This window comes from Gallinula chloropus (genome assembly GCF_964237585.1).
Source record: "Gallinula chloropus genome assembly, chromosome: 4".
Taxonomy (NCBI): domain Eukaryota; kingdom Metazoa; phylum Chordata; class Aves; order Gruiformes; family Rallidae; genus Gallinula; species Gallinula chloropus.
Genome location: NC_140088.1, coordinates 5,024,864 through 5,049,985, shown reverse-complemented (window position 1 = coordinate 5,049,985; position 25,122 = coordinate 5,024,864). Strand labels below are relative to the sequence as shown.

General features: G+C 46.6%; 2 protein-coding genes across 2 annotated transcripts in view; one reads left to right on the top strand and one right to left on the bottom strand.

The window, feature by feature from the left end:
• Positions 1-1,401: 1,401 nt before the first annotated feature.
• On the bottom strand, positions 1,402-3,920 carry ERG28 (ergosterol biosynthesis 28 homolog). The gene is made up of 4 exons (XM_084263641.1): positions 3,719-3,920; positions 3,411-3,501; positions 2,077-2,195; positions 1,402-1,923 (listed from the first exon to the last, which is right to left on the bottom strand). Exons 1-4 carry the CDS (start codon positions 3,849-3,851, stop codon positions 1,844-1,846), a joined length of 423 nt encoding a protein of 140 aa, XP_084119767.1. The 5' UTR covers positions 3,852-3,920; the 3' UTR covers positions 1,402-1,843.
• A 948-nt stretch (positions 3,921-4,868) lies between these two features.
• TTLL5 (tubulin tyrosine ligase like 5) overlaps positions 4,869-25,122 on the top strand; it is a gene marked incomplete at its 5' end in the record, with an annotated part of 136,194 nt that continues 115,940 nt past the window's right edge. The window contains 8 exons of the mRNA XM_084263320.1: positions 4,869-4,957; positions 7,299-7,408; positions 9,800-9,882; positions 10,596-10,702; positions 11,247-11,377; positions 11,932-12,014; positions 14,052-14,121; positions 14,413-14,497. Of these exons, the coding sequence (XP_084119446.1) occupies positions 4,869-4,957; positions 7,299-7,408; positions 9,800-9,882; positions 10,596-10,702; positions 11,247-11,377; positions 11,932-12,014; positions 14,052-14,121; positions 14,413-14,497 (758 nt within the window). The remainder of the gene's footprint in view (positions 4,958-7,298; positions 7,409-9,799; positions 9,883-10,595; positions 10,703-11,246; positions 11,378-11,931; positions 12,015-14,051; positions 14,122-14,412; positions 14,498-25,122) is intronic.

The window sequence follows — 25,122 nt, the reverse complement described above, 5'->3', positions numbered from 1 at the left end:
GGGAGTAACTGAGAGGGACAAGGCCTAGTGCTGCAGCTTGTGTTGAAGCTACTGCCGCAGCCCAGCTCATCACTACAGTAGCAATGGGAGTCAAACCAGGGGCTCCCTGAGGCCTGTGTCTTCCTCCTTGATGAAAAGTGCCTCTTGCATGTTCCAACACTACATAAAAACCTTTGGTGAAGCATTATACTGAGATAACCAGCCAAGGCCGTGTTGCTCTTCACAGCCATAGAGAAGGGGTTGAGTATGACGGGAACCCAGACTTGCTCCAGTGAGGAGGTTTTGCACTTTAACCAGAAGCCCTCTTACAAGTATCTGTGCCAGATACTGTCTCTCTGTATGCTGCTGTTTCATCTTCTGAAAACTAATGTAGATTCTTGATCCCTCCACCCATGGAGACATCAAGTGTCCTTATACTCTTTAAATCATATAGTTCTGCATATGTAGTTTTGGGGGTGGACAGAAACCACAGCCATGGGGAGTGGGTAAAAAGTCCTCTCTGGCATATCATTTTTGACAAAATGTTTTTGGGGTGAAATTCTATGTTCTTTTGGACATTTTAAAGATACAAATGCTGTCTTTGATCGTTTGGGATTGAAGATAAGGGTCTAAACCAGCCTTTTCAAGAGGTTTTATATAAAATAAAACTATTTGAAATGTACAATGAAACCTGACAGATTCACATTAAATGGCTGAAACAATCTGTATCAGCTGAAATGTTTTGCAGAATGGAAATTCATCCTTCTACCCAGCACTACCATTGTGCTCTCTTCCTTGCTTCTGTGTTTTTCCTCTCCTTCTTCTGCACGTAAACCACCTTCCCAGCTAGGAGTTCCTGCTGGCTCCTTCCCACCTTCTGTGTACCGCCCACTTGCCTTGGGGGGATTTCATCTAAATCTAAGCAACCACTACCTATTTTCTACATCTTTTGTAGATGTAGCTCACTGCAAAGGCAGCTTGTCCTTGCTCACAGCTGCAGAGTTTGCTGTGGAAGTGAGAGCAGCACAAGCTCTCTCTTCCTGGGCATGTGATGTGAGCGGTCAGACCTGGAACTCTGTGGGAAGGAGGCAGGGAAAGGTGGGGTTGCTGTAAAGAGAAATGATTTCATAGAATCATAGACTGGTCTGGGTTGGAAGGGACCCCAAGGATCATAGAGCTCCAATCCCCCTGCCACAGGGACACCAACCTCCAGGCCTGGAGCTACAAAAGGTTGCCCAGGGCCCCATCCAACCTGGCCTTGAACACCCCCAGGAACGGGGCATCCACTCCCTCTCTGGGCAGCCTGTTCTATCACATACATATGTTGTTGTCCTGCAACATGTAGTAGAAACTGCCATTTGCTCTGAGTTCCTACATTCTCTACTACCCACTGTGTAGCAGAAAGACAAACACAGCACCCTGTAACCTTCTCCCATTTATTAGAAACGCCCCCCAAGGAACACACACATGCAAGTTACACAGCAGTGCCAGGGGCAGCACACGTTCTCTCTTTCTGGTCCAAAATATGCATCCTGGGCAGCTCTACACCTCCTCCTCCCAGCTATGCTGGGAGAGAAGTCCTTAGTGCACTGGGCCTGCCTGAGACATTCCCTCCTGCCCTCCAGGGAGGCAGTCCCCAAGTGCCCCTGCAAGCTTTGACACAAACTCCTCTGGGACTTGGTCTTTGACAGTCACTTGAAATGTTGACTGGACAAGAAAAAACACTTGGTAATGATGAATGAGTGACAAAGTCCAACATCGATCCACCAGTGGGACTGGTGTCCCAGGGAAGTTCAGCTGAGCTTTAGTGGATGCCTGGCAGTGAAGACAGGAGACAATGCTGACCCACACAGGGCCCTCAGCTTCAGTTTTTCTTCTTGTTTTGTGACAGTGCTTCTACCTCCAGGTACTGCAGCCCAATCAACATCCCCAAAATAGAGAAACCTGTGATGGAGATATGGGATGAGTTGTGTAGAAAGTGCTGGACAGGAGATGAGGAGCTCCCTCCCACCATCCCCTCCCTGCCCTTAGCTCACAGCCCCATGGAGAGGTTTTGGGGTTTTTTTAGGTGTCATAGCTCCAGGGAGAGTTACTTACTTGCTACCATGAGGGGTGCCATAACTCCAATTGTCAGGGCTGCAGTGTGGTAAATGAAGACCTCAGAGAGGAAGTGAACAAGGGCCAAAAAGAAGGTGAAGAGCGTGATGTGATAGAGGCTGTTGGGAAGCAGAAAGCAGCAGGTTATATCATACAGCACGGGCATCAGCATGGACGAGTGGCAGTGGCAAACCCACACGCTGCCTCGTTTGTGCTCACTGTAGAGAGGTGCTAAAGCTCCCTGGGCAACAGGGAGGACAGGACATTATCTGGCCCGTGAAGAGGGGAGAGCAAGGGTAAAGCATCGGTGAAGTGAGAAGCATGTGTGCACACACAAAAAGAGGGCGAGAATGGGATGAGGGCAAGAACTAGGGCGACAGGACTTGGCTGCCTCCAGGCTGCATCACCCAACACACGTTCCTACCTGTGCTCTGCTACCCTCTAGGGGCCACAGCTCTGGAAAGGGAGCAGGTCCATGAGACGCAAGGTAAACAAGCCTAAGAAATAACTGGCTTCGTGGCAACTGGCACTGCCCCTAAAAAACAGGCCACTGAGTCCCTGCACCTCGCTACCACAGATAAGCTTAGGCAATCCAAGGACACGCTGCTGGGGCTGGGGGAGCTGGTGCCAAAAGAGTGAGATCTTGCAACCTCCAACACAGATTCTGGCACAGACTCAGTAACCCTGCTTGGAAGTCCCTCTTGGAGATACCTCTGCTACCACAGGGGGAAACAAACAGCCTGCCTCCCACCACAGCACCAGGCTGCCCCAGGCAGAATCACAGAATCCCAGGGGTTGGAAGGGACCTGGAGAGATCATGGGGTCCAACCCCCCTGCCAAAGCAGCTCCCCAGCTCATATTACATAGATAGGCATCCAGGCAGTGTGAAGGACTGCACTGGGTTAAGACCACTGCAAGGGGCTTCTCAACCTGCCACAGCCTTTAGCTGAGCTGTCACAGAAGTGCCACAGAAGCATCAGTCAGGCCACAGACTCAGCAACAACTCAGTCATCCGGGCAGCCCCGCACCAGAAGATGCTTTCCAAGGTGGGGCTTGGAAATTGACGGTACACAAACTCCTCAGACCCACCAGCCTCTCTGCCCGAGCTAAGAAACTGAATTCCCATGCGGGGACAGGCTCTCCCTGCCGGGGCAGGAGGGAGCAGCAGTTAACACACACACACCCCACGCTGCCACTGAAGGATTTTTGGGGGGAACACTTTCAACCCTATAGAGAGTTCAGGAAGAGCTTTTGATCCCCCTCCTCCTCCTCCTCCTCCTCAGGCTGCCGCTAGCGAGCAAACCGGCGGATCCCTCGGGTGCTCCTTTACGTACGTCCTGTTGCGGATGTCGATGGCGCAGAGACAGCGGATCACTGATGACAGCAGCGTCCAGACGCCGAAGGTCCGAGCCTGGAGCCCGTTCACTGCACAGAGAAAGGGGGGAGCACATGGAGACCCCGCACAGCCACCTCCCCCCCCCCCCCCCCCCCGGCCCCACCGGGCGGGGAAGCAGCAGGCGGCGCCCGGGGGCTGAACGCAGCCGCTGAGACGGGGGGTCCCGGGGATGGGGGCGGGGGGGAGGGGGAAGCTGCGGCTGGAAGGGCCACTTGCAGGACCGGGGGAGGCCGGCGCGGCCCTTACCGAGGCCGGGGCTGGCGGTGTACAGCTTCTCCGAGAGGAAGCTGTGGTCGCGGAAGCTCTGCAGGGTGTTCCCGGCGGCGATGACGGACACCATCACCAGCCAGCTCCGCAACACGTTCAGGAACCGGCTCATCCTGCCGGCCCGCACGGACCCGGACCCGGACCCAGCCCCGGCCACCGGCCCCGCGGTCCCAGCCGAGCTCCCCCCGCCCGCAGCCGGCCCGCTCCCGCAGCGCACGCCGCCGCCCAGCCCCTCCCATTGGCCGCGGGCGCGCCGCTCCATCCACGCACCACGCTGACGTAAGCACGCCTACCGCCAATCGAGCGCCTCGCCGCCTAGGGGAGGGTCCCGCCCCTTTGGTCCCATCGGGGTATAAAGGTTGGGGGTGGTGGTGGTGTTGGGGCTGCCGCGCATGCGCGTTGGGGCGGGCGGGGTGATCGCCGGTTGTTGTAGTAACGGGGAAGCGGCGGGAGGGGCCGCGGCTGCGGGGCCGCCGCGTCTGCCCGGCCCTTGCCCGTCTCGCCGGCTGGGGTGATGCGGGAGCAGGTATGGGGAGCTCCTCTCTTGGAGGGAGGGTGGTTTTGCGCGGGAACCGCGGCCCCTCGGGCGCTCCCCGCCGCTCTCGCTGCTTCTGGGGCCGCCGCAGGCCGCTGGGCCGGGTCCCTGCGGGGCGGGCTGGGCCGTAGCCGCTACTGCGGGCGCGGCCGGACCGGCGGTTGTTACCGGGCGGGTGCAGACGTGACGGTGTCCGGCTGGCCCCGGGCGGCCGGGGAGAAGCAGGCGTTTCCCGCTGGGCTGGGCCGGGCCTGGCCAGCCCGCTGCGGTTCTGTGGCCGGAGGCTGGGCAGGGCAGGGACGCGCTTCAGCGGGAATCAGTCGGCTGGGTGACTCTCAGGGCAGGTGGGGAATGATCTGCTGGGAGGCGATGCTTCTCCCGGACGCTTCCCCTGGCTGGGAGGTGATTTTACAGCCTGGAAACAAGCCCTCTTGGTTGTCCTGGGAGAAAAATGCATTGGCGTTGCTCTTGTTGTCCTGCTGTTCGTTCTTTTAATCCTCGTTGCAGGTAACTGCTCTTGGGAGATCCCTTGAACCTGCAGGAAGGAGTCTGAGAGGCTGCTGGGACTGGGCTGTATGAGAACTCCTAGAGGAAATGCCAGTTGGGATGGCTCGAGATCTGGAGGAAACTGGCTCATCCTCAGGGGAAGAAGAGGAGGAGGAAGGTGGTGTAGATGGGCTGGAGTAAGTAGGAAAAAAACCCTCTTAACTGTTTGTGTGTCCTTGTGCTTCCTGCAGGCTTTGTACTAATCGGGGAAGACAGTTGCATTCCTTACCCTCCTCCTGCCTATAAAGCAGATGATCGTTGGTTTGGACCTCAACCCTCATTTGTAGGCTACAACACCACCATACTCATCAGGGTTGGAGGTGCAGCTCTCTTTTGACTGAAGCCCCTAGTTTCAGCAAACTCTTCCTGTCATGTTCCCAAACTGGAAACTTTCTTGCTGATGTTTTAGACAATGAAGGAAACTGATGTCCTTTCTTCTTGTTTATCTTTTGGTTTTGTTTTTGCTTGGCTGCAGAGAATGGAAATCTACTGTGCAGTAGACTGATCTGCAGTGTTTTTTGGTGGTTTTTTAAAACCTGTCTTGTCAGGACTCAAGGCCTGGAGTTGTTATTACTTATGTTCCATCTTTGTGTAGTAACTTGTTTTACCTTTGCCTGTGAAGGAGTCGGTTGCTTACCCTTTCCCAGAGGAGGCATCCTTTTCTGTTTCACCTGGAGTGACTTTACTATGCCCTGTTTGTTTTCTTCTGGGTGCATGTGGTGACTGAGTGCCCAGTTGCAAACTGGAGTCAGCGACTTGGGGCACTCAGGATAAAGTCACTTCATGTGAAGTTGTTGGCTCAGACAACTTAGACCCTCGTGGGTGGTGGTGTCCAGAACTGTAACAGGGTGTCTGCACCCAGTGACCAAGGATCACACTTGGAATGAATGACTGTCACCTGGAGGATTGAACCTCACTGCAAATCCTCAGGACAGGCTTAACATAAACTCCCCTTCTGTTGCCTCAGCTTATTTCCCACTTATATAAGGCTCTGGCCTGCAGCATAAATTCCAGAAGCTTCTCATGTCTCTTCCAGCTCATTACACTCAAGTAGTTGATTTTTTTTTTCCTTCAGAGGTGGTAGAAGCAGTTGTGAGTCGTGTGAAGTTAATTTGGGTGGTGATGGCAATAACTTGGTTAATAGGAATAAGGCTCCACTTCAGAGTACTGCTTGTCTTAGCATCAGGAAGTTGCTGTTTTACCTCTGTTACTCTAAGTGTGGGAAGTACTTTGTTTTCTGAAGTTTCTCCACAATTTTGGCAGCCAGTGATCTTGCACATTCTGTAGACAAATGCTTCTGTGTATCTCTGCCAGTCTTTATATTTCCTGTTGTCTGTGCAGAGATGTGTCTCTCCAACCCCTCAGTCTCTGCTTTCTCTGAACTTTCTGATGGTTCCATTTCCTGGTGCAGTGAATAATAACCAGTTTTACTTGCTTAGGGAGGTTGACAGACACATTTTCTGTGATCTTAGGATTTTGTATAATGGATTTTCTTCTTGTGTCCTTAATTCCTCTGAGAAGGTGAAATTTACTCATGCACTCTTGTTGTTTTGGACACAACTCACTCAGAACCCTGAGTGGCTGGCTGGGGACATGGTTATTGAATCCTGGGCTTGCATTCCCCTGCATCTGGCAGAAATTAGAAAGGAAGAAGACACAAGTTTATCTGTTGTGTTGAGCCAAGGCTGTTCTAGTCTCTTACACTCTGCATGAGTGGCTTTTTGTGCACTTCAGAGTCCAGCTCTTAAATTTGAGACTGGGACCTGCATGGTAAGGTCTAGCTGAGTGGGACCAGTGATTATGGTTTCTTCTGAATTACAAATCAGCTATAAATCTAGAGAACTGTAGCTGTGAAAATTCATGGTGTTTCTCTCAAATTACACTCTGTAACATAAATACAAATTAAAGGGAGCTCTGACTGAGACTGGCAAGACCAACCCAAAAAGAGGATGGTCTGGAAGATTCCCTTTATAGCTGAGTACGAAGGGTGCCTAGAGTGCCTGTGAGTCAGCACAGGCAGGGCACAGGCACAATCACAAAACCACAGCTGCAATGCAAAGAGTGAATTTACTTTTGTTACCTCACCCACCAAGGGATCCCTGAAGCAGCTTCAGGGCAGAGGCAGGGTGAGTGAGGCAGGCACCGTGGAGCTCGGGCCTTGCTGGTGGATCACTGCACCTGGTTTTCAGGGAGTTAGGTTGTGTTACCTGAACACACATGTTCTATTTGTCAAATGCAGAAGGCTGGGCAGCAGTTAGAGTGGGGGGTGTGTGTGTTTTCACACCCTAGCTGCAAGTCACTCCAGCGCGTTCACAATCCTCACCAATCTGCTGCTCTTTTCCCCACAGTGTGTCTGCTTGTGTCCTGCCCACAGGCTTGGGTGGGCAAGCATGGGCACATACAGAGGGGAACTGCTGTGTGTGTGTGTGTGTGTGTGAGGCTCAGCAGCCACTCACACCCTCTGCCTTGCTGTTTCAGGGATCATCCCTGCATCAGGTGGACGGGTGGCGGCTGCAGGCGGATCCCTGTCTTGGTGTTTCATGCTGAAGCCATTCTGAGCAACGACAGCTACCTCCGCCTGATTGGAGGTGAGTGCAGCTGTGGCCAGCTTTTTGGCCTGAAGAGAGGAGGTGGAAGCCTCTCACCTGTGTGTTCCCTCCTCTCTGGGGTGGGTAGAGGACCTGGTAGGAAGGAAATGACAATCTCTTCTTGTCTCTGTGCACTGAGATGTCCAGAAACACTTGGTCTCTGGGCTGTGACAGATCTCTGTTATTTGTCTCTCTGTTGGGTCCTGATGTGTTTTGAGTTGGAACTGTTTGCTTGCAAATTGAACTTGGAGGCTATGCCAGAACTTAGCTACAGAGGAGGGAATTTATATTCTGGTCATAAGAACTTAAAAGCAATCGTTGCAGTGAGGTTTGAGAGGGTTTCCCTGGGAAACAAAGCAGCCAGCCCCACAGTGGTAAGAGCAGTAGGAAGCTGTAGTAACAAATCTCTCTGTCTACAGCCTTACAACTGTGAATAAGGCCATAAGTAAAAGGATTGCTGCTCTGGCAGCAGTTGGGAATTCAAACCTGTCTAGTGTCAAACAAGGGAGAGCCTCTAAATAAGAGGCAGAGTTGTTACAGTCACTGGATTGTGAGAATTCCGGGTGTGTATGGCTGGGAGCTCATTCTGGATGTGCTGAGTTGGAGAAAAGCTAAAATCTACTCAGCTTCTTTTTGGGAAGATGCTGACACTTGTTTCTTGCTTCTCCCTTTCTCAGGTAATTGGTGCCCTCATTTCTAATACCCTATCCAAGCAGAAATGCTTCTGGCTCACTGGGGTAAGGGGTGGAGAGGGTGATTTGTTCTGATCCTTTTCTTGTGAGTTAAAGAAGTACTTAAATGGTGACAGAAGCCAATGGTAACTCTGATTTGTATCCTAACTGGAGCATGGGGTCTCCTCTGCTTTTTGTGAGGAGTTAGAGGTTTTTCATGGTTTAGCAGGTCTCCTGCTGAATAGGGAAACTTGTTAAATTTCCTTGAGTTTTGTCCAGTCACAGATTATGATCCATTTTACTCTTTTCTTTAGACTTATTTTTATTGGTAGAATATGTTGCCTGAGGTTCAGTCTAATCTTTAACTTTCTATATTCTGTTTGAACCAATTTGTAAAGTATCTTTTCCAGGTGACTCTATATTCCAGAAATTACGCTTTCTGCCTGTACTTTCTTTGAATTCTTCTGTGGATTGCCACATCCTTTTGTATGAGAGTCCTCTAATCTTGCTGTTTGCTTTCTTTAGCTCATGCTTTCAGTGCTGCTTACTGCTTTTGGTTTTATTACTTTCTATGTGGTTAGTGATTTTTTTTTTTCTTTCCTTGTCCTATTTACTTTATTTCCTACTGTTTTTTTCACAGTTAGTTATTAGTAGATCACTATGGGTGAATAATAGAATCACAGAATGGCATGGGTTGGAAGGGACCCCAAGGATCACAGAGCTCTAACCCCCTGCCACAGGCAGGGACACCAACCTCCAGGCCTGGAGCTACAAAAGATTGCCCAGGGCCCCATCCAACCTGGCCTTGAACAGCTCCAGGGATGGGGCATCCACCACCTCTCTGGGCAGCCTGTTCCAGCCCCTCACCACTCTCTCTGTAAAGAACTTCCCCCTAATACCTAATCTAACCCTTCCTTCCTGTAGTTTTAATCCATTCCCCCTTGTCCTGCCAGTGTCTATCCTTTTAAAAGGTTGATTCCCCTCCTGTTTGTATGTTCCCTTCAGGTACTGGGAGGCTGCAATGAGGTCCCCCCGCAGCCTTCTCTTCTCCAGGCTGAACCAGCCCAGCTCCCCCAGCCTCTCTTTGTAGGGCAGGTGCTCCAGCCCTCTGATCATCTTTGTGGCTCCTCTGAACCCTCTCCAACAGTTCCACATCTTTCTTGTATTGCAGGACCCAGACCTGGACACAGGACTCCAGAATGCCATATGAGCAATAATTCAGTGTTTTATTTCAGGTTTTCAAGATCTAGAAAGTGATCATATAAGCTAGCTGTGTCAATATGGCATTTTTAGCCAGAGATGCCAATCTTGAGTAAAGAAGAAAGATCTGAAGTCATGTTTGGAGTGTTATAAACAGTCTATATAAAAAGCTGTTTGAAAAAAAACACATAACAAAACCCCAACCAAACACTTGGGTGTTTTTTAGGGCATCCTGTATTTTATTTTGATATGGTAGGGATGCAGCAATGTCATACATAAGGATTGATGTCAGCTCAATGCCATCATTAGAGTTAATGCCCCAGGAGATGGACAGAGATTTCCTCTCACCCTTTCCCCGCTTTGTGCTGCTAACTGTATGGGTGCTCTGCTGTGGATTAAGGGCAGCTGTACTGTGTTGAGTCCTGTGGTGCTCTTCTCCCTCCTTCACCATTGTAAGTCCCTCTGGTTCATTCTTCTGTGTGCAGACTGATCCTAATCCTGTCTCTTCCCCTCTTACCAGAGCGCTACCACTTGTCCTATAAGATTGTGCGGACAGACAGCCGCCTGGTTCGAAGCATCCTGACTGCTCATGGATTCCATGAGGTGAGTGCAATGGTCCTTGTTAGGTTTCTCTTTGCTTTACTTGGTGGTTTGGTTTTTTTTACTCTGCAGGGTTAGAACCAGGAAGTTGCTGTGCATCCCCTTGACGTTCTTTTTGACATACTCTGCTAGTCAGGCAGGAAATATGTCATGATTTTGCTCTCTGAGGCCTTAAACCTGCAAAATTAGGGGAAACTGAAGTTGAGTCATGTTTTTTTTTCTCTTCTGGCTTTTAAAGTGTCATCTCACACCCACACCCATAGGAGGATCTGAAGGATTTACTCTCTCAGCCTTTATAAGCTCAACTGTAGTGTTTCACATTTCTAGCACCTCTCTTGCTCTAAACAATGTCCTATATGCAGCTAATGACAGTTTGAGATTGTGTACTGGATTTTCCTCTGGATAACACCAAGTTAAGGGATTGGTCTCATAAATTTTCTGAAGAAGTCTAAATACACTTTACAAATTGGGTTTAAACAGCCTATAAAAAGATCAAAACCCAGAGTTTGTTTAGAAAAATGACACTGTTATTTCCTAGTGCCACTACAGTGGTTCAGGACAAGAGTTGCCCTGATACTAGAGATGGGGAGAGGAGATTTATCTTAAACTAGAGTTGTTTTGATCTCATAGACGTAAGATCCCAGTGTGTAGGACAAGTGCTGGTGCTTTTCATTTAGTTCTATGTTTTTGTGTGGCATTTTTATGCTGCTTTCTAGGTACACCCTAATAGCAACAATTACAATCTCATGTGGACAGGATCCCACTTGAAGCCCTACTTGCTGCGTTCTCTTACAGATATTCAGAAAGTCAACCATTTCCCAAGGTAAGGTCCTGCTGGCAGGCTTCACCAAGTGTCTTTGTGATGGCTTACAAAAATCTGAGCATGGATAGCACTGAAAAAATACAGTGTACATTGTACTGCAAAGTCCCAGTGCAGGCAGCCTGTGTCCTGTGCTGTCTTCATTCTAAATGGGGTTTTGGGGAGATCTTGAGTTGAATTGCTTGTCTGTAGAGCAGGTACTGGATTTGTAATTTTCATTTGCTTTATTTGGTGGTGTAAAGTATTTGGGGCCTTGGGTTCTTAGTTACAGAGATAGTCAGGTGTACCTGTGGAAGTTTGCAAACACTGTTATAAGAGTTTGCTGTGCTTCAGTTTGTCTTGGGAATTGCAAGAGGTGCTACAAATGAGGATGGGTATAGATATGGCTGTAGGACAGACAGTAAAACTGAAGACTCATTGTGGGTTAGGATTTAGACATCTGACAGGGCTAAAGATGCTTTAGGAACTAGGACGAAGGGTTGCTGCACTGTGGGGGTTTTTTAACGTGGGGAAAAAATAGGTACTGTCTCTTATTTTGGGATTTCAGGTCATATGAACTGACACGAAAGGACAGACTGTACAAGAACGTCAGTCGTATGCAGCTGGCCCATGGATTCAAGACATTCCATATCTTACCCCAGACTTTTATCCTCCCCACAGAGTACCAGGACTTCTGCAGTAAGTGGATGGCTGATGATGCCCAACCTAAAGCAAAATCATTGGTGGGGAGGGGAAGGGATTAGTTTTAATATCCCAGCCTGTTAATCGTACCAATGATTAAGACAAAAAAATTAGAGGAAGCTGGACAGCCAGTGGAGAAGACCCACATGATTTCCTTATATAAGTTCTCTGCTTTTCACTCTATGCCTGTGTAAGTCCTCAAGAAGATGACATGAGCTTAAGGCTCCATAACTGAGCTCTCTTGTGTGCTCAGTGTTGTTGATCATCAGCTTCACCATATGCCTGACTGATATCTGGAGTACTGAAGAGAGAGACCTGCCAAAAGGAGGCATAGGGCACAGCAGTGAGTCTCTCTGAGCAGCAGGAGGGGCTTCAGGGAGTGGCTGTAAGAATTGCAGTGAATCCCAAGGGGTAAAATAGGACATCAGAAGGTAGACTTTGACCTCCTCATGAGTTCTCTGAAGCTTTTACTGAAGCAACATTCTTGATTCTTGCTTATCTGTAAGAAAAATGAAAGATGTTTCAGACTTGTGCTGTTTTCTCTTAACCAGATACCTATTCTAAGGACAGGGGCCCATGGATAGTGAAGCCCGTGGCCTCTTCCAGGGGTCGAGGTGTCTACCTGATAAACAATGTAAGTGTTCAGCCAAAGGACTACTCTTCAGTAACACTATCTGGAAAACTATGCTGGCTTCCAGGCAAGGGGCATGGAAACATGTAGCCAGACACTGGCCCTGCTCTGGATTTCACCATACCCATTGGTGAGCAGCTCAGCAGTACTTAGCAGCTGGTGAAGCCTGCCCCAGGCTGTGCTGCAGAACCAAAAGCAATCTATTATTCCTTTGTATACTGTGCTTATCTTGCAATGTACTTTCAAGTCTTGGCTTATTAGGAGCGAATTCCTTATTAGGTTGGGGAGTGCCCCTCCCTGACCAGCCATGTCAGGTGGTGTGGAAGCAGCCCAGCCTAACTCAGACACCTGTGCTGGCTGCTTGGGGAGGTTAACTCCAGCCTGGTCAGAGTCACCCAGGACACCCTGGATGACTTAAACAGTCCTCAAATAGCCCTCTTGTCTCTTGTCTCTGTCTTTCCTCCAGAAAAGATCAGTTAAAATGAAACTTTAGGTGGTACAGTAGGATGCGTAGCGATCGCAGAGCTGTGTTATCTAAATGCCAGTGTGCCCTTACTGAGGTGTGATGGGAACAGTTCTTTGAATTAAATGTGTTAGTTATAGTCTCTTTTGCCCTTTTTGGGCTTTGCAGGGAGTTAGGTTGTCATAGGTGACAAACACAGCAGGGCAGGAGCCAAACGCGTGAGGGGATTCCAATAAATATTCTCAGCAGCAAAACTGACTGGTGAGTCACTTTGTTTTCACTCACTCAAACCCCTTTAGTCTCCCCTGCACTGAAGGGGTCATGCTGCCTCATCTGTTCTCTGCTTGGATCATGTCCCATAAAATAAGGGAGCAATTTGCCAAGTGTATGAGGTAAGTATTTCCAGAGGTGCACTCAGCTTTTTCTTTGCTTGAAGGAGAGGAACAAGCTGAGGCTTATATGGCAGTTGGCCATGAACTGGGGAAAAGACCCTTCTGGGACCAATCTCCCTTTGTGTATATCTGTTCCAGAAATACTTCAGCTAGCTTGGCCCAAAGACTTCAGTTTCTTCAGTGTGATGCCATTAAGGGAGTGTTTTCTAGAATCCCATCACATAAGTGCTTTAAAACCATCAACAAACCTTTGAATTTCTCTGTTCCATAATAAAACAGGCTGTCACTTTTCTGTTACGTGCTGAGGGGCGTTAAGCTTGTTCCCTCAGGTTGTGCCTGTGCACTCTGTGTGCTGAGGCTTCCTGCTGGCGCTGTGGCTGAACACATCCAAAACTGAATACAGGCAGGATGCTGGGGTTCTCTTGGCTTTCTTGCAAACTGAAGGCAAAACATGTTTTGCAAGAACAACTCTTTGTGTGAGCAGCTAAAACTGGTTACAGGAGAAGCTTGCATGCAGCAAAAAGCAAAAGCTTTTTCAACAGACCCCATGGCTTTGCAATATCTATGTGTCATGGACAGAGCTTTCTGTTCTAAGGTTTAAGGGTAGCATCTTCCTGGTACAATAGCCCCTGCTGTGAGCTGAACATCAAGTAGAAGGTATTTACCCATGTAGGCAAAAAAATTGGGTACCAGCCCAGGATTGAGTTATAAGATCACAAGTTGAGGAGTAATTTTCTTCACTTGTGACTCACACCAACTGTAGTTAGCTACTCCTTGCAGTGTCTTCTAAACCCCTCCTCCATGTGTTTGGTTAAACACTTGAGGATCAGAGTGACAGTTGCTGCTTAGATGTGTTTTTTTCCTGCCTGTCTTACATCATTGTTATGTGGATGTTAAATCTGTGTTCTACTTCAAGGAGCACTGAACTGGAAGATTCAGTGGGTAGTGCTTTTGGTAATGTAATCATTTCCAGGCGTTCTGGTTAGGATCTAATTGCCTTAAGTATGTTGTGATGACAGTAGTGTGTTTTCATTTTGTTTTTGTCTCCTCCCTCCCCAGACATAGCTGTTGGTACAGAGTGGCTTTAGGAGGGAAAGGCTGGGAAAAAATGGTGGGTTTGATGTAATAATCTTATTCCTTAGGTCTCCTGTCTTTTTCACTCTGGCATTTTCTGGTTTTCTGTAGCCAAACCAGATTGTCCTGGAAGACAACATCCTGGTTTCTCGTTACATCAGCAACCCACTGCTCATAGATGGTGAGTGTGCTTAGGAATTGCTTTTCTCTCTTCCCCCAACCTCACACCTGAGCATCTCTGCAACCTTTGCAGCAATGTACTGGAATAACTGCCTGGTCTGTGTCCCTCTAGTACTAGAAAAATGGAACTAGATAGTTCCTTAAAATCTGGAAGCTTTTCAACTAGGAAACCTTCAGGCACCTATGTCAGCAGTAGATAATGGTTTATTGCTCTCAGGGTCTGTTGAAATTCCTCCTCTGGGTATGTCTGAAAGATATTTGCCATGACTGACTCTTCACAACTGTATTTCAGATTTCAAATTTGACGTGCGCCTCTACGTTCTGGTTACGTCCTACGACCCACTTGTCATCTATCTCTATGAGGAAGGATTGGCCAGGTAGGAGAGGCTGCTTCTTTCTTAGTGTACCTGTCATTGGTGATCCAGAGATGTCTTGGCTTACCTCTGTCCTCCTGACATGATAGCAAATGAGGGAAGTGCCAGTTAAAGGGGTTCTGCAGAGTTTCAATGTATGACACTTCATCACGTTGTGTCCCATCAGTTTCCTTTATATAGTTTATAGGGTCTTAAGGGGGGCACCTTGTTATATATGTAACAAATGAAGTGAGCTTTCAACTCTTAAAGGTTGAATGGCCACACACACACCATCATTGATGTGTTCATTCTCAAGGGTGGCTTCTTCTGGAAACCTCTTTGAACTCTTGGTGCCTTTCTGCCCCTTCTCCATACTCCAAGGTGGAGGGAGTCTAAACTTTCTTTTTTTTGTTTAATCCTAAAGACAAAAGCAGTTGGAGACCTGTTGGCTTTATTGGCTCTTGTTTTAATACTTCAATTGCTCTTCTAAACTTTAGGTTAGTGTTTGTATTTTCTACAGTATCAAGTAAGTGGGTTTAGACTAATTCATAGGTCTTACCTGACAAGATTTGCTTTTGTCATGCAAGTTATATAAGATTCCTAGGAGGAACACTTAGCTAAAAGTCCATGATTAAGAGAAACAGGTATTTATGGTAGAGAAGTACCTGTCTATAGTAACTAATACACTTGAAATAATGACCACTCTGAATTTCCAACAGGCCAAAAACTTAACTGTAGTGGTGTTAGAGGAGACTGTATCATAGGACTGTCTTCTGCAACAGTTTTAAGCAATGCTGAATCTGTCTCATAAGCACACCTGATGTACCCAGAAAAAAAAATTCTGTAGGGTTTAAGCCTGCATGACTCTGATTTAGGCAGATACTGAATCCAACTTACTTATCCAAAGCAGATACTGAATCCAAAGGGATATATTAATAATGATCCCACAAGAAATAACTTCCTTCAGGTGTGTTGTGATGTGCTTCTGCCTGCAAAGATAATGTGAACAGATTGTTTCCCTAAAGGGGGCAGGAAGGTGTAGCTCATCTCTTCAGTGGAAAGCTTCACAACTATATTCACTTCAGAAAGAGTCTTAAATATGTCTGACACGTGAGATTCCTGTATTGGGAATTGGCAATTAATGTGCAATATTAGCAACTGACAAGGTATTGGAAAGTGAGGAGGGGAAACAAGATCACTGATTGTAAATATGAGTGGATTGCTGGGAGTTGGGCTTGTTCAGCCTGGAGAAGGGCTGAGGGGCGACCTCATTGCAGCCTTCCAGTGCCTGAAGGGAACATACAAACAGGAGGGGAATCAACTTTTTAAGAGGGTAGATAATAGCAGGACAAGGGGGAATGGATTAAAACTAAAGGAGGGAAGGTTTACATTAGATATTAGGGGGAAGAGACAGTGGTGAGGGGCTGGAACAGGCTGCCCAGAGAGGTGGCGGATGCCCCATCCCTGGCGGTGTTCAAGGCCAAGTTGGATGGGGCCTTGGGCAGCCTTGTGTAGCTCCAGGCCTGGAGGTTGGTGTCCCTGCCTGTGGCAGGGGGGTTGGAGCTCTGTGATCCTTGGGGTCCCTTCCAACCCAGACCATTCTATGATTCTATGATACATGTGTGTGTGTGATAGTATATGAACACTGTGATAGGGTCAGCTGTACCAGTACAGCTATGGGACCAGTGTAGAGGGAATAAGGAGATGTTATTTCTGGTCCAAGGACAGCCCTTATTCTGGAGGGGAAACTCCACTTATGTTCCTGAACTTCAACTGCCCACTGAGCAGCTCCAGCTGTAGTGTTTGCTCCAGCTAAAGGTTTGCAGCAAGATTCGTAGTTGAATGCTTTGCAAGCAGCATCTTTAAGTACTCTTAAGCTATTCCCTTCTGTGGCTGTAGAGCTGGTTGGTTTGTGCAGCAAGCGCCAGCAAACTCTTTGGAGGACAAAACTTAGTTGTGAGCAGAGGTTGACTAAAAGCTTCAGGTGGTCTGTGTTGTGTGGCCTCCAGATGGCACTAGTGGTCTTTAGCTTTAGAGATTTGGGCTTTCCCCGTACGAATTTGGTGGGTGGAAGGTGAGGAACCTGAAGCTGCTGATTTTGGCTGCCTGTGTAGCTTTTTTGCATTCCAATTAACAGTGTAAGTGAGGTGCTGGGAGAGATCCTTTTATTGCCTTGACGGTGTAATGCTTTGGTTTAAATATGAAAACTTTAGCTGTGTCCAAAGGGAGGGAATGCTTTAACCTTTTGGAGTGGAAGCTTTTGGATTTTATTCTTTGCCTAAGAAGAAACAGCCCAACCCAAACGTTATGCTTAAGAGTGGAAGCAATTTGTAGCAGAGAATTTGGGAGGTGAGATCAGGGCCTGAAGTCACAGGTGGTATTGAAGTAATTTCAAGGGAAACCCAGCAGCAGATGAAAGGAATCTGCTTTCAGGACCTCTGCTAGAGCTTGTGGTGCACTATGGTGACTTCCAAGTTTTGAGTTTGCTTTCTGAAGGTAGGCAGTCTCTGAAGTGTAGTCACAGTGACCTCATTTGGGTTGTTCTCTTAATTTTCTCTTAACCTTTTTCTTAGTCTGTCTGAAAAGTAGTGTTCACCTCTGGTGTTAAGCTGTGGACATTCCAAGTAGATGAGGAACCTGACTGTTTCAGTAAAGTTGGTGACCTCTAGCAGAAAAGAAGTGCTATCAAGAATCTTTAAGATGTAATGACCTTTAAAAGGAACTGGCATGGTGTAACACACACTTGTGATGTTTGAGTAATACTTCCTTAGGCCTGCTTTTCCTTGGCAGAGCTACACTTGTCATGGCATAATCTAGAGTGGAATTTGAGGCTTCAGTGCTACAGAGAAGGGATTATTGATTCAGCATGGTGTAACTTCTGTTTCACTTCCCATGTGGAAAAGTAGAGCTTCCTGTGAAGGAGATGTGAAGGGCATGTACCCAGAGGCATGTAACAAAGCTTTCAGCTATTGTTGCTTGATTTGTGCTGGAAGTACAGAGTAATTGTTAGTTTGCCTGAGCCAATGTTCTCTTTTTTTAAACACAATTTTTCAGGAATATATTGACTTCAAAGCTTTTTGGTTTTGTTTATCCCCTAAAGATTACTGAGTAAAACTTAGGAAGTGCTGATGATGAGTAGGTTCTTCTGGCTATTTCCACCATCCTCCCTGTGGAATAATCTGTATTTTGTAGGGACAGAGCCTTAGGCCAGCAGAGCATCAGAGTTCTGGAGGCTTACTAAGAATGATATCAGTGAATGTGCTTTATGTTTTCATCTCTTTTTATGGTCATCTGGTCGCAGTTAAAATTCTAGCTAGTTTATTTATCTGGGACTTCTAAATTATGCAAAGGAATACATTTAGTGACAGACACTTCATACCCTAGTACAAGTGAGAGGTGCATTGTTCATAAACTACAGTCTCAGCTGCAAATTCTGACATGCTTTTGAAGGTGACTTGACAAGCCCTCTGATGTGGGAGTCCTAAGGCCACTCTCAGTGTGGAATTGGTGGCTTATGCTGGTTTGTGAAGGGGCATCTGTGCAAGGAGAGAATAGTGAGCCTGACTTGTGGTTGAAGTACAGGAGAGGATGGGGGCCAGGCATATCTGGTGCTGTTTGTGGGCTTTGCCCATGTTGCCAACTTGGGGTGCTTCTCAGATCTGACTTCCCCTCCTCCTGTGTACCTCCTTCTGGGACAGAAATGAGCCTGCTGGATCTCTCTTGCTTGGTGCCTGCAGACATAATGGGGCTTTGACTCATGGTGAGGGGAATTCATTAATGAAATGGCTCCTTGTTTTGGGGGGGGCTTCTCTATAGCCTACTCTTTTGCCTAAACTACCAGGTAGCTATATTTCTGAGTCTGAATGACTGTAAAGGGCCTAGCCCAGCAGGAAGTTCTTAGTCAGATTTACATTCAACTTGCAAAATAGGTTTGAGAGGGAGGGGAAAAAAATAGGCAAAACTAAGCTGAAAAGCAAATGTTCTTGCAAAGGGCCCAGGGCCCAGCAGCTTGGGGAGACTTTCCAGGGAGATGTGAGAGTTGCTGTGATGGTGGGGGAGTAGAGATGGTCTTCACAGTGACTGCCACTAGTTGCTACCTGTGTCTGAGCTCACCCTGCTCAGCCTCCCAATGCCCCTTCCTTCCGTAGCCTGGCTTCCTAATTAGCTGGGATAGTTACCTTTTCTGTGCTGGATTCCTGTGGTTTCCAAAGAATTCAGGTGCTTGATTGGAGCCAAGGAATTCACATGACCTCACAGGCTGCACTTAGGCCAGAGCTGGCCAAGCTGGCTGCAAGAGCCCAGGCCCCCTTGTAGTAACCCCTGCCTAGCAGGCTTCTGCTTCTTAGGGAGCCTGACTGACTCCTGCATGGACACCTGGGGTCAGACTGCAGCCCCTTCAGTAGGCAGATGCTGTGCAGAGGTGTGTTTCACTAGACATCCCTGCTGAACTCTGGACCAGTGGATACTGCAGCAAGACAGGAGACTTTCTGCTGCTTCCTTGCTTTTTTAAATTAAGATCAGCAGGGTTTGAGTCACTGAGCAGGTGAAAGATCTATCTGCTGTCTGTCTATGTGTCTATTTTAATAGAAATTTACTGCCTATTCAGTCAGCTAGGCTATGCTTTTTACCTTGATTTTTCTTCTGTGAAATGGTGTAGTTGGGCCTCAGGCTGCTACTGCTTGAAAGCTGCAAGGAAGCCTGGGAGATATATATACATATATATTTATATATATATATATATAAAATAGAAATATTTTTTACTCTATGTAGTGAAGTCATGGCTTAGTGATGCCCTTTGTTGAATCTGGTTCCCACAGCAGGTAGGTAGAGACAAGTCTGTAGTATGGCCCTTAGGGTCCTTTAGCAAGGGTTTCATTTTGACCAACCTACTCTTGTTGAGCTTCATCAAAACTGCTCTTTTGGTTAAAATGTTTGTTTAAAATGAGTGGAAAAATAGCAATATTTTACATCTTGAGGTGATGGAGCTTCAGCAACCTGTCTTTTTGATGGCATATTTTAGGAAATCCTGAAGGAAAGGTAGCTAAATACTAAGTAGGAAATTAATTTTTGATCTCTTCTGTTGATGCCTCATCTGTGATGTTCCTCAAATTATTTATTCCTCCCTCCCTGGTCCTTTGAGTAGGTCTCTGGGTAGCAGAATGTAGTAGCTACATGACCCTACTGTTGCACATAATGGGGTCAGTGTGCTAAAGAATTGGAGAGGCTGGGCAACTTAGTGACAGTCTGCACAATGAGAAACTAGAGAATATGAGAAACAGAAGAGGTTCACTGAATCAGAGTGGCTGAGGTTGCCAGAGACCTCTTGAGATCATCTGGTTCAGTCTCCTGCTAAAGCAGGGCCCCCATCTAGAGCCAGTTGCCCAGGACTATGTCCAGACAGCTTTTGGAGGTTCTGGAGTCTCCCTCCTTGCAGACATACCTAAGCAACCTGTGGGAGTGTTTGGTTCACCTCATGGTGTTTCCTTATGCTCCATAGGTTCAAAATCCTGGTAATGGCAGTGCAGAACTTGAAAACTTGTAAAATTTGTTATGAAAAATAAGTATTTTGTTTCTTTCCTGTTCCTGCAGCCACCTGTTCCTGAATCTTGTTCTTTAACAAAGAACTGTTTGAATAATTTAATCCAGCTTTGGTTAGAGAAACTGCCAGCACAGAGATGCCACCAAAGCACCTTTTTATGTTTAGCAGTTCTTTTTGACTCCTGTTCATAGCCAGTTGCAAACTGACATATCAGGTGGATCCTGTGGAAAATACTCATGTTGGTGATGGGGGGGATTGTGATGGTCTTTAGGCTTCTGCTTTCTGTCTTGTAGAGCAGGGGAGCTGGGTCCCAAGTGGCATTTTGGAGTCCAGACCTTGATAGTGTTAAAAATACAAATATCTGTAGTTCTCATCTACCAGTTCTGGTCCATTGGACAATTCCCTTAGGGCATCTTGTTACTTTTATTCTTGATTTTAAAAGCAGTTCATGGGAATGGTAAAGAGAATCGAATGGTGCAAACAACTTTCTATGTGGCCTTAGTTCCCTAAACATTGTGGCAGTTAACAGGCTGTCAGGGGAGCCAAAGTCTAATGCATGGGGAGGGGATGGAAGAGAAAGTGACTCCAAGCCTACGCCGTGAGGAGCGTGCTTATTGAAACATTACACTGGTTATTTCCAGGACATTCAGGCAGGAACTCTGTGTGGAGTCATGGAAAAGACTCTCAGAATGTGTGCTTTTTCTGTAGCACTTGTTTGAGAGAGAAGGGATTAACTATTCTTTCCTTCTTCCCACTCCAGGGTCTTTTCTCTGCCTCCTTTCCCAGGCCCTTGGCTAGCTGTCTCTACTAAGCATTCCAGAGCTGCCAGGTTGCATGCAAAGCCATGTAACAGCTCATGTAAATATTTAACCATCCAGTTTACATGTTCCAAAATGACTTGCCTGTGACAAACTTCACCACTTTACCTTGTGGTCAGTCCTTTTCCTGAAGTGCTGCTGGGGATAGGGCAAAGGGTGGTGTGCTGACATGTTTTGCAGTTTGTGATGTCAGCAGGGACAAGTGCTGCGTGTCAGTTGTGGCATAGGTGGCCTACTGAAGGTGGAACTTTAGCTTGCTTATTAGGCTTTTGGTGACCTCTTACAGGATAGGGAGGGAAGGCAGTGATCTGGCAGCATCTGAATGCCAAAGGTGATTGTTATTTTCTTTAACAGAGGAAGCCTGAAGCACGACAGGGAGGCAGAGGGCTGGAATGCCATTAGGATGCACTGTTAGTCTGGAGGTTGAGGGTACTTTTGGAGCCTAAAGGAATTAGTAAAGATTTCTCCCTTGATTCTTCTGTTCCTGCTGCTACTACTGCCACCCTACTGCTTGCTTTTAATTGCCCTTTTCCCTGCTCTGATCCAAGAGAAAGTGCAGGCAGAGGGAAGGCAAATGTGCTGTTGAAGGTGAGCTCTGGGCAGGTGTGTCAGAAGGACTGAATGCACGAGTGTCAAGTCTCTATTCCGAGTTTTGAATTCAGAAACAAAGAGCATCTCCTCTGTCCTGCTCAGGAAAGAGAAGCTGCAGTGAAAGGGAGGGTGGCTGCCAGGGCTGTTCACAAAATGATTGCTGCTGCTTCTGCCTTGGAGGCTGCATTGCTGGCAGTGGTTTGAGTGGAAACGGAACAGTGCACAGTCAACCTTGCAATAACCTTTCCTATTTCCAGCTGTAGTTTTGGGGGTAGAAACTCTCCCATACTCTTGTTTAGAGGCTTTTGGAGTCTAACCTCTTGTATATCATGTTAGTAGGTCTTCTTAATTTTCTTAACTTATCCCTTTCCTCAGATTTTGAAAGGACAAAGATTCATTAGGAGAGGGTCACTGAGAGAATGGGAATGCAGTAAGCCCAGAGAAATGAGTTAATGAGAGTGATTATCTTGGATATCACTTTTTCAGTTTAGACAATGACTAGAAATGCTACATGACATCAAAACAGGGGAAGGTGCTTCCTATGCTGCTGCTTTGAGCTCTATTATCTTTGAGCATGGTGACCCACGATAATTCTGTGATGGGGGCTGTCTCTCCTGCATCCTCTACCTTTCTCCCACCCTCTGCCTCCAGGTCTGTTGGCTGCTGAAGCTCAGCCAACAGAGGAGAAATTCAGCTTTGAAAACTTGTGGCTAGGACCTGCATTATGGAGAAGGCAAACCAGAGCTGATGTGCTTCCGATGGTGGATACAGAACAGACCTGCATTCCTGATGACCTCCGTAATACTTCACGTTGTTAACAAGAGCTGCTGGTTTAGATGAGGTGGGATCAGAAGAATGCACTGAAGTGGAAAACTTCACCTGTTCCTAGATTTCTTTTTTTTTTTTTTCTACTTGACAAGTCCTGCAGGAAAATTCTTTGTAAGAATTCAAAGTGATGTGGATCCTGTTATTGAACCACTCAGACCACATAAACTTCACTGCCAGCAATAAACAGCAGTGTGAAGTGTGTTGGGTCTCTGCACTACAGAGCCTCTGGAGTAGTCCAGAACTTGGACAGGATCAGAGCACAGTGGGGGAAAACAAGAGTTGTTTGAAGCACAGCAAGGAAGAGGTGGTGTTATTGAGCTGAAGATAGTGTTTTGAAGAGTTTCACTTGATAAAATAGTCTCCTTTTGGCTGAAGATGCACTGCTGCTTGTAGACAGGCCAGCCTCCAGTTTAGGAGTACTCTTGGATTCCTGGCTGATTGCAGGCACCCACATAGCAGCATCCACGAGTAATGCTTTGGCTAGGAAACAGTCCTATCCTGGCAGATGGGGATCTGGCCTCAGTTATTTGTCCCTTCATCACTCTTTGGCTGGACTATAGCAATATGAGATACCTGGGCATGAAGCCTTTAGTGCTCAGGAAAAATAGCTCGTGCAGGATGTTGCAGCATGTGCTGGTGGTAAGCTCTGTTAATGGGAAAACATCAGCCTCACCCTTTATTTTACGTGTCACTTCACCATATAGTTTCTAAAGGGATTTCAGGATCTGGGCCCTTATCTTTTAGGAGACAAATACTCTATTCTAAGAAGTGGACAGACATTGGAAGAGAACAGGGCCTGGACATGCCACTGGAAAGGAGTGGGACTCCAAAGGGAAGTCGTCGTCTCAAAAGACTTTTAAGATGTTTTTTCAAGAGTTTACCTGGTCTCAGTTAAGCACCTAGAAGCTTTTACAAGCATTGGAGTTTTCCTACTTCCAATTCTTACTGTAAGACCTGTTCCTATGAGCTTGGTGTCTCAGAAAACAACCTGTAAGCTTCTGTTGAAGCAAGGCATTTGGTCTCTTGCCTCTCCTGGAGATGAGAAGTGTGTTGGATGGGTAGCCTTGTTACTCAGTGGGGGGAAAAAAGATACAGTGAAATACAGTATGAAAAGCTGTAGAGCTATAGTGTACTGAAGGTAATTGTTACTGGTATTTCAGTGGTAGTAACGTTCTTCCATTGCAAGGGGTGTGGGCTGTTGCCAGCCTTGTACTTGTGGTCTGTTGCCATTCTAACATCCAGAGGCTCTAGAAACAACTTGGGTTTTCCATTTGAAGACTGGTATTTAGCATGAGGCTGGTAAGGCTGTCAAACCAGCTCTTGGAGAATGTGTTAAGCTGTTTTGGGTTTTTTTTTGATAGTCGGTTTGAGTAATGTTTTGTGGGGTGTGTTTTGATGCATTGCTGAACTGGCCCGTAATGTCCTTTAAGGTGACAACATCATTCTAGAAGAGAACATTTATTTAGTGAGAGGTCTACAACACATTGAAATCCCTTCTGAATAATCAGTTCCCATGGAAATGTAAATTCTATGGGCATGGAGCACAGACCAACTAATAATTAAAGACTCTCTCTAGAAGGAAGCCAGTGCAGGCATTTTCAAGGTAAAGAAATACTGTTGTTCAGAGGATATGAACCCCTGGCAGACAGACAATTCCTCATATTTCTGATTACATGCATAATTAAAACCAAAAGCTGATAAGCATGATGAACCTAATTATCCTCTGCTTCAAAGTATCTAGGGAGCCTTGACTTTGTGAAATAGCTTGTTACTTGTGCTCAGTATCTTCCAGGATCTGGCTGAAAAGCATGTTACCAACAAATGCTTTCAGCATGCTGGCAATAAATGATTGTGAAGGTGGAGATGATGAAATCCTTTACGAGCACAATATGTGATAGGGCTGTTGTCACTGCTTTCAAAACAGAAGTACTAAATCCAGGAAACTTACAGTTAAACTGAAAAGAAATTCAAATACTTTAAGCTGTGGAAATATGTGGAAAAGGGATCCAAACTTCCCAACTCTTCTCTGTTGCCAGCTGCTCTGACTTCATATGTAGTTACAGCTCAGAAAAACATGGTGCAAAATGCTTTTCACTTCTTAAATCTTGTTGCTTAAAGTCAGTTGCATCATTTAGTTACATGGTTTGTTTGTTTCCCCTGCTCTCACCTGTGTATTTAAGGATATATTTAATCTGATGAGCATCTTCATGGATTTCCCAGTATTGTTCTTGTGGAGAGAGAGGTATTTCTCAGCACGGTTACCAAGTGGGGGCAGTAGTGGTTTCATTTTCACTGAGAAATGGGGATTTTGGTTTTGGCAGTTTTCTAAAGGAAGGAATTTTTTGCGTGTGTAACTTGTTAGAAGTCCTTGTGTAGTTCAGCTTCTTCTGAGCTATGGAAAATAACAGGGGAAGGATAAAGAGTGGTGACTATTAATAAAGCAAATTGGGGGGTGCATTCCTTTCTGGACATTAACTTCACTGGACAGCCAGATGCTCCAAATTCCTCTCACTCTTCCATTTTTCCTGAGCACTACCCCCACTTTTCCTGCCTGGAGGCTTCATCAAATCTACTTGCCCTTTTTTTGTAACTAATTCTGTTTTCCTTGGTACTTTTCTTTCCCTCTTGCCAGGGCTTCTTAGGATAACGTACGTCTGGCTTTACCCTTTCTTACTCCCCTGTATCTCTTTTTAGCCACTGATGTCTTAACCTATTGCAGTAGAGGAGAATGGTCAGAGTGAAGAAGGTGTATTTTGTTGATTTTTGGTTTTTGAACTGGAACATGCTCGCTGTTACAAGCTGTGGTGGTTAGCACTGGCTCACACTGGTCACTCTACCAACGAGATGCCCTGGATTCTGCCTTTCATCTTTTA

What these genes read in the sequence shown, in the direction of transcription:
- ERG28 (XM_084263641.1), bottom strand. Translation starts at nt 3,851, where the DNA reads ATGAGCCGGTTCCTGAACGTGTTGCGGAGCTGGCTGGTGATGGTGTCC. An exon ending in ATCGACATCCGCAACAGGAC is followed by an intron (nt 2,196 to 3,410) that starts GTACGTAAAGGA and finishes GCTTCCCAACAG; the next exon opens with CCTCTATCACATCACGCTCT. An exon ending in GGCACCCCTCATGGTAGCAA is followed by an intron (nt 1,924 to 2,076) that starts GTAAGTAACTCT and finishes TCTCCATCACAG; the next exon opens with GTTTCTCTATTTTGGGGATG.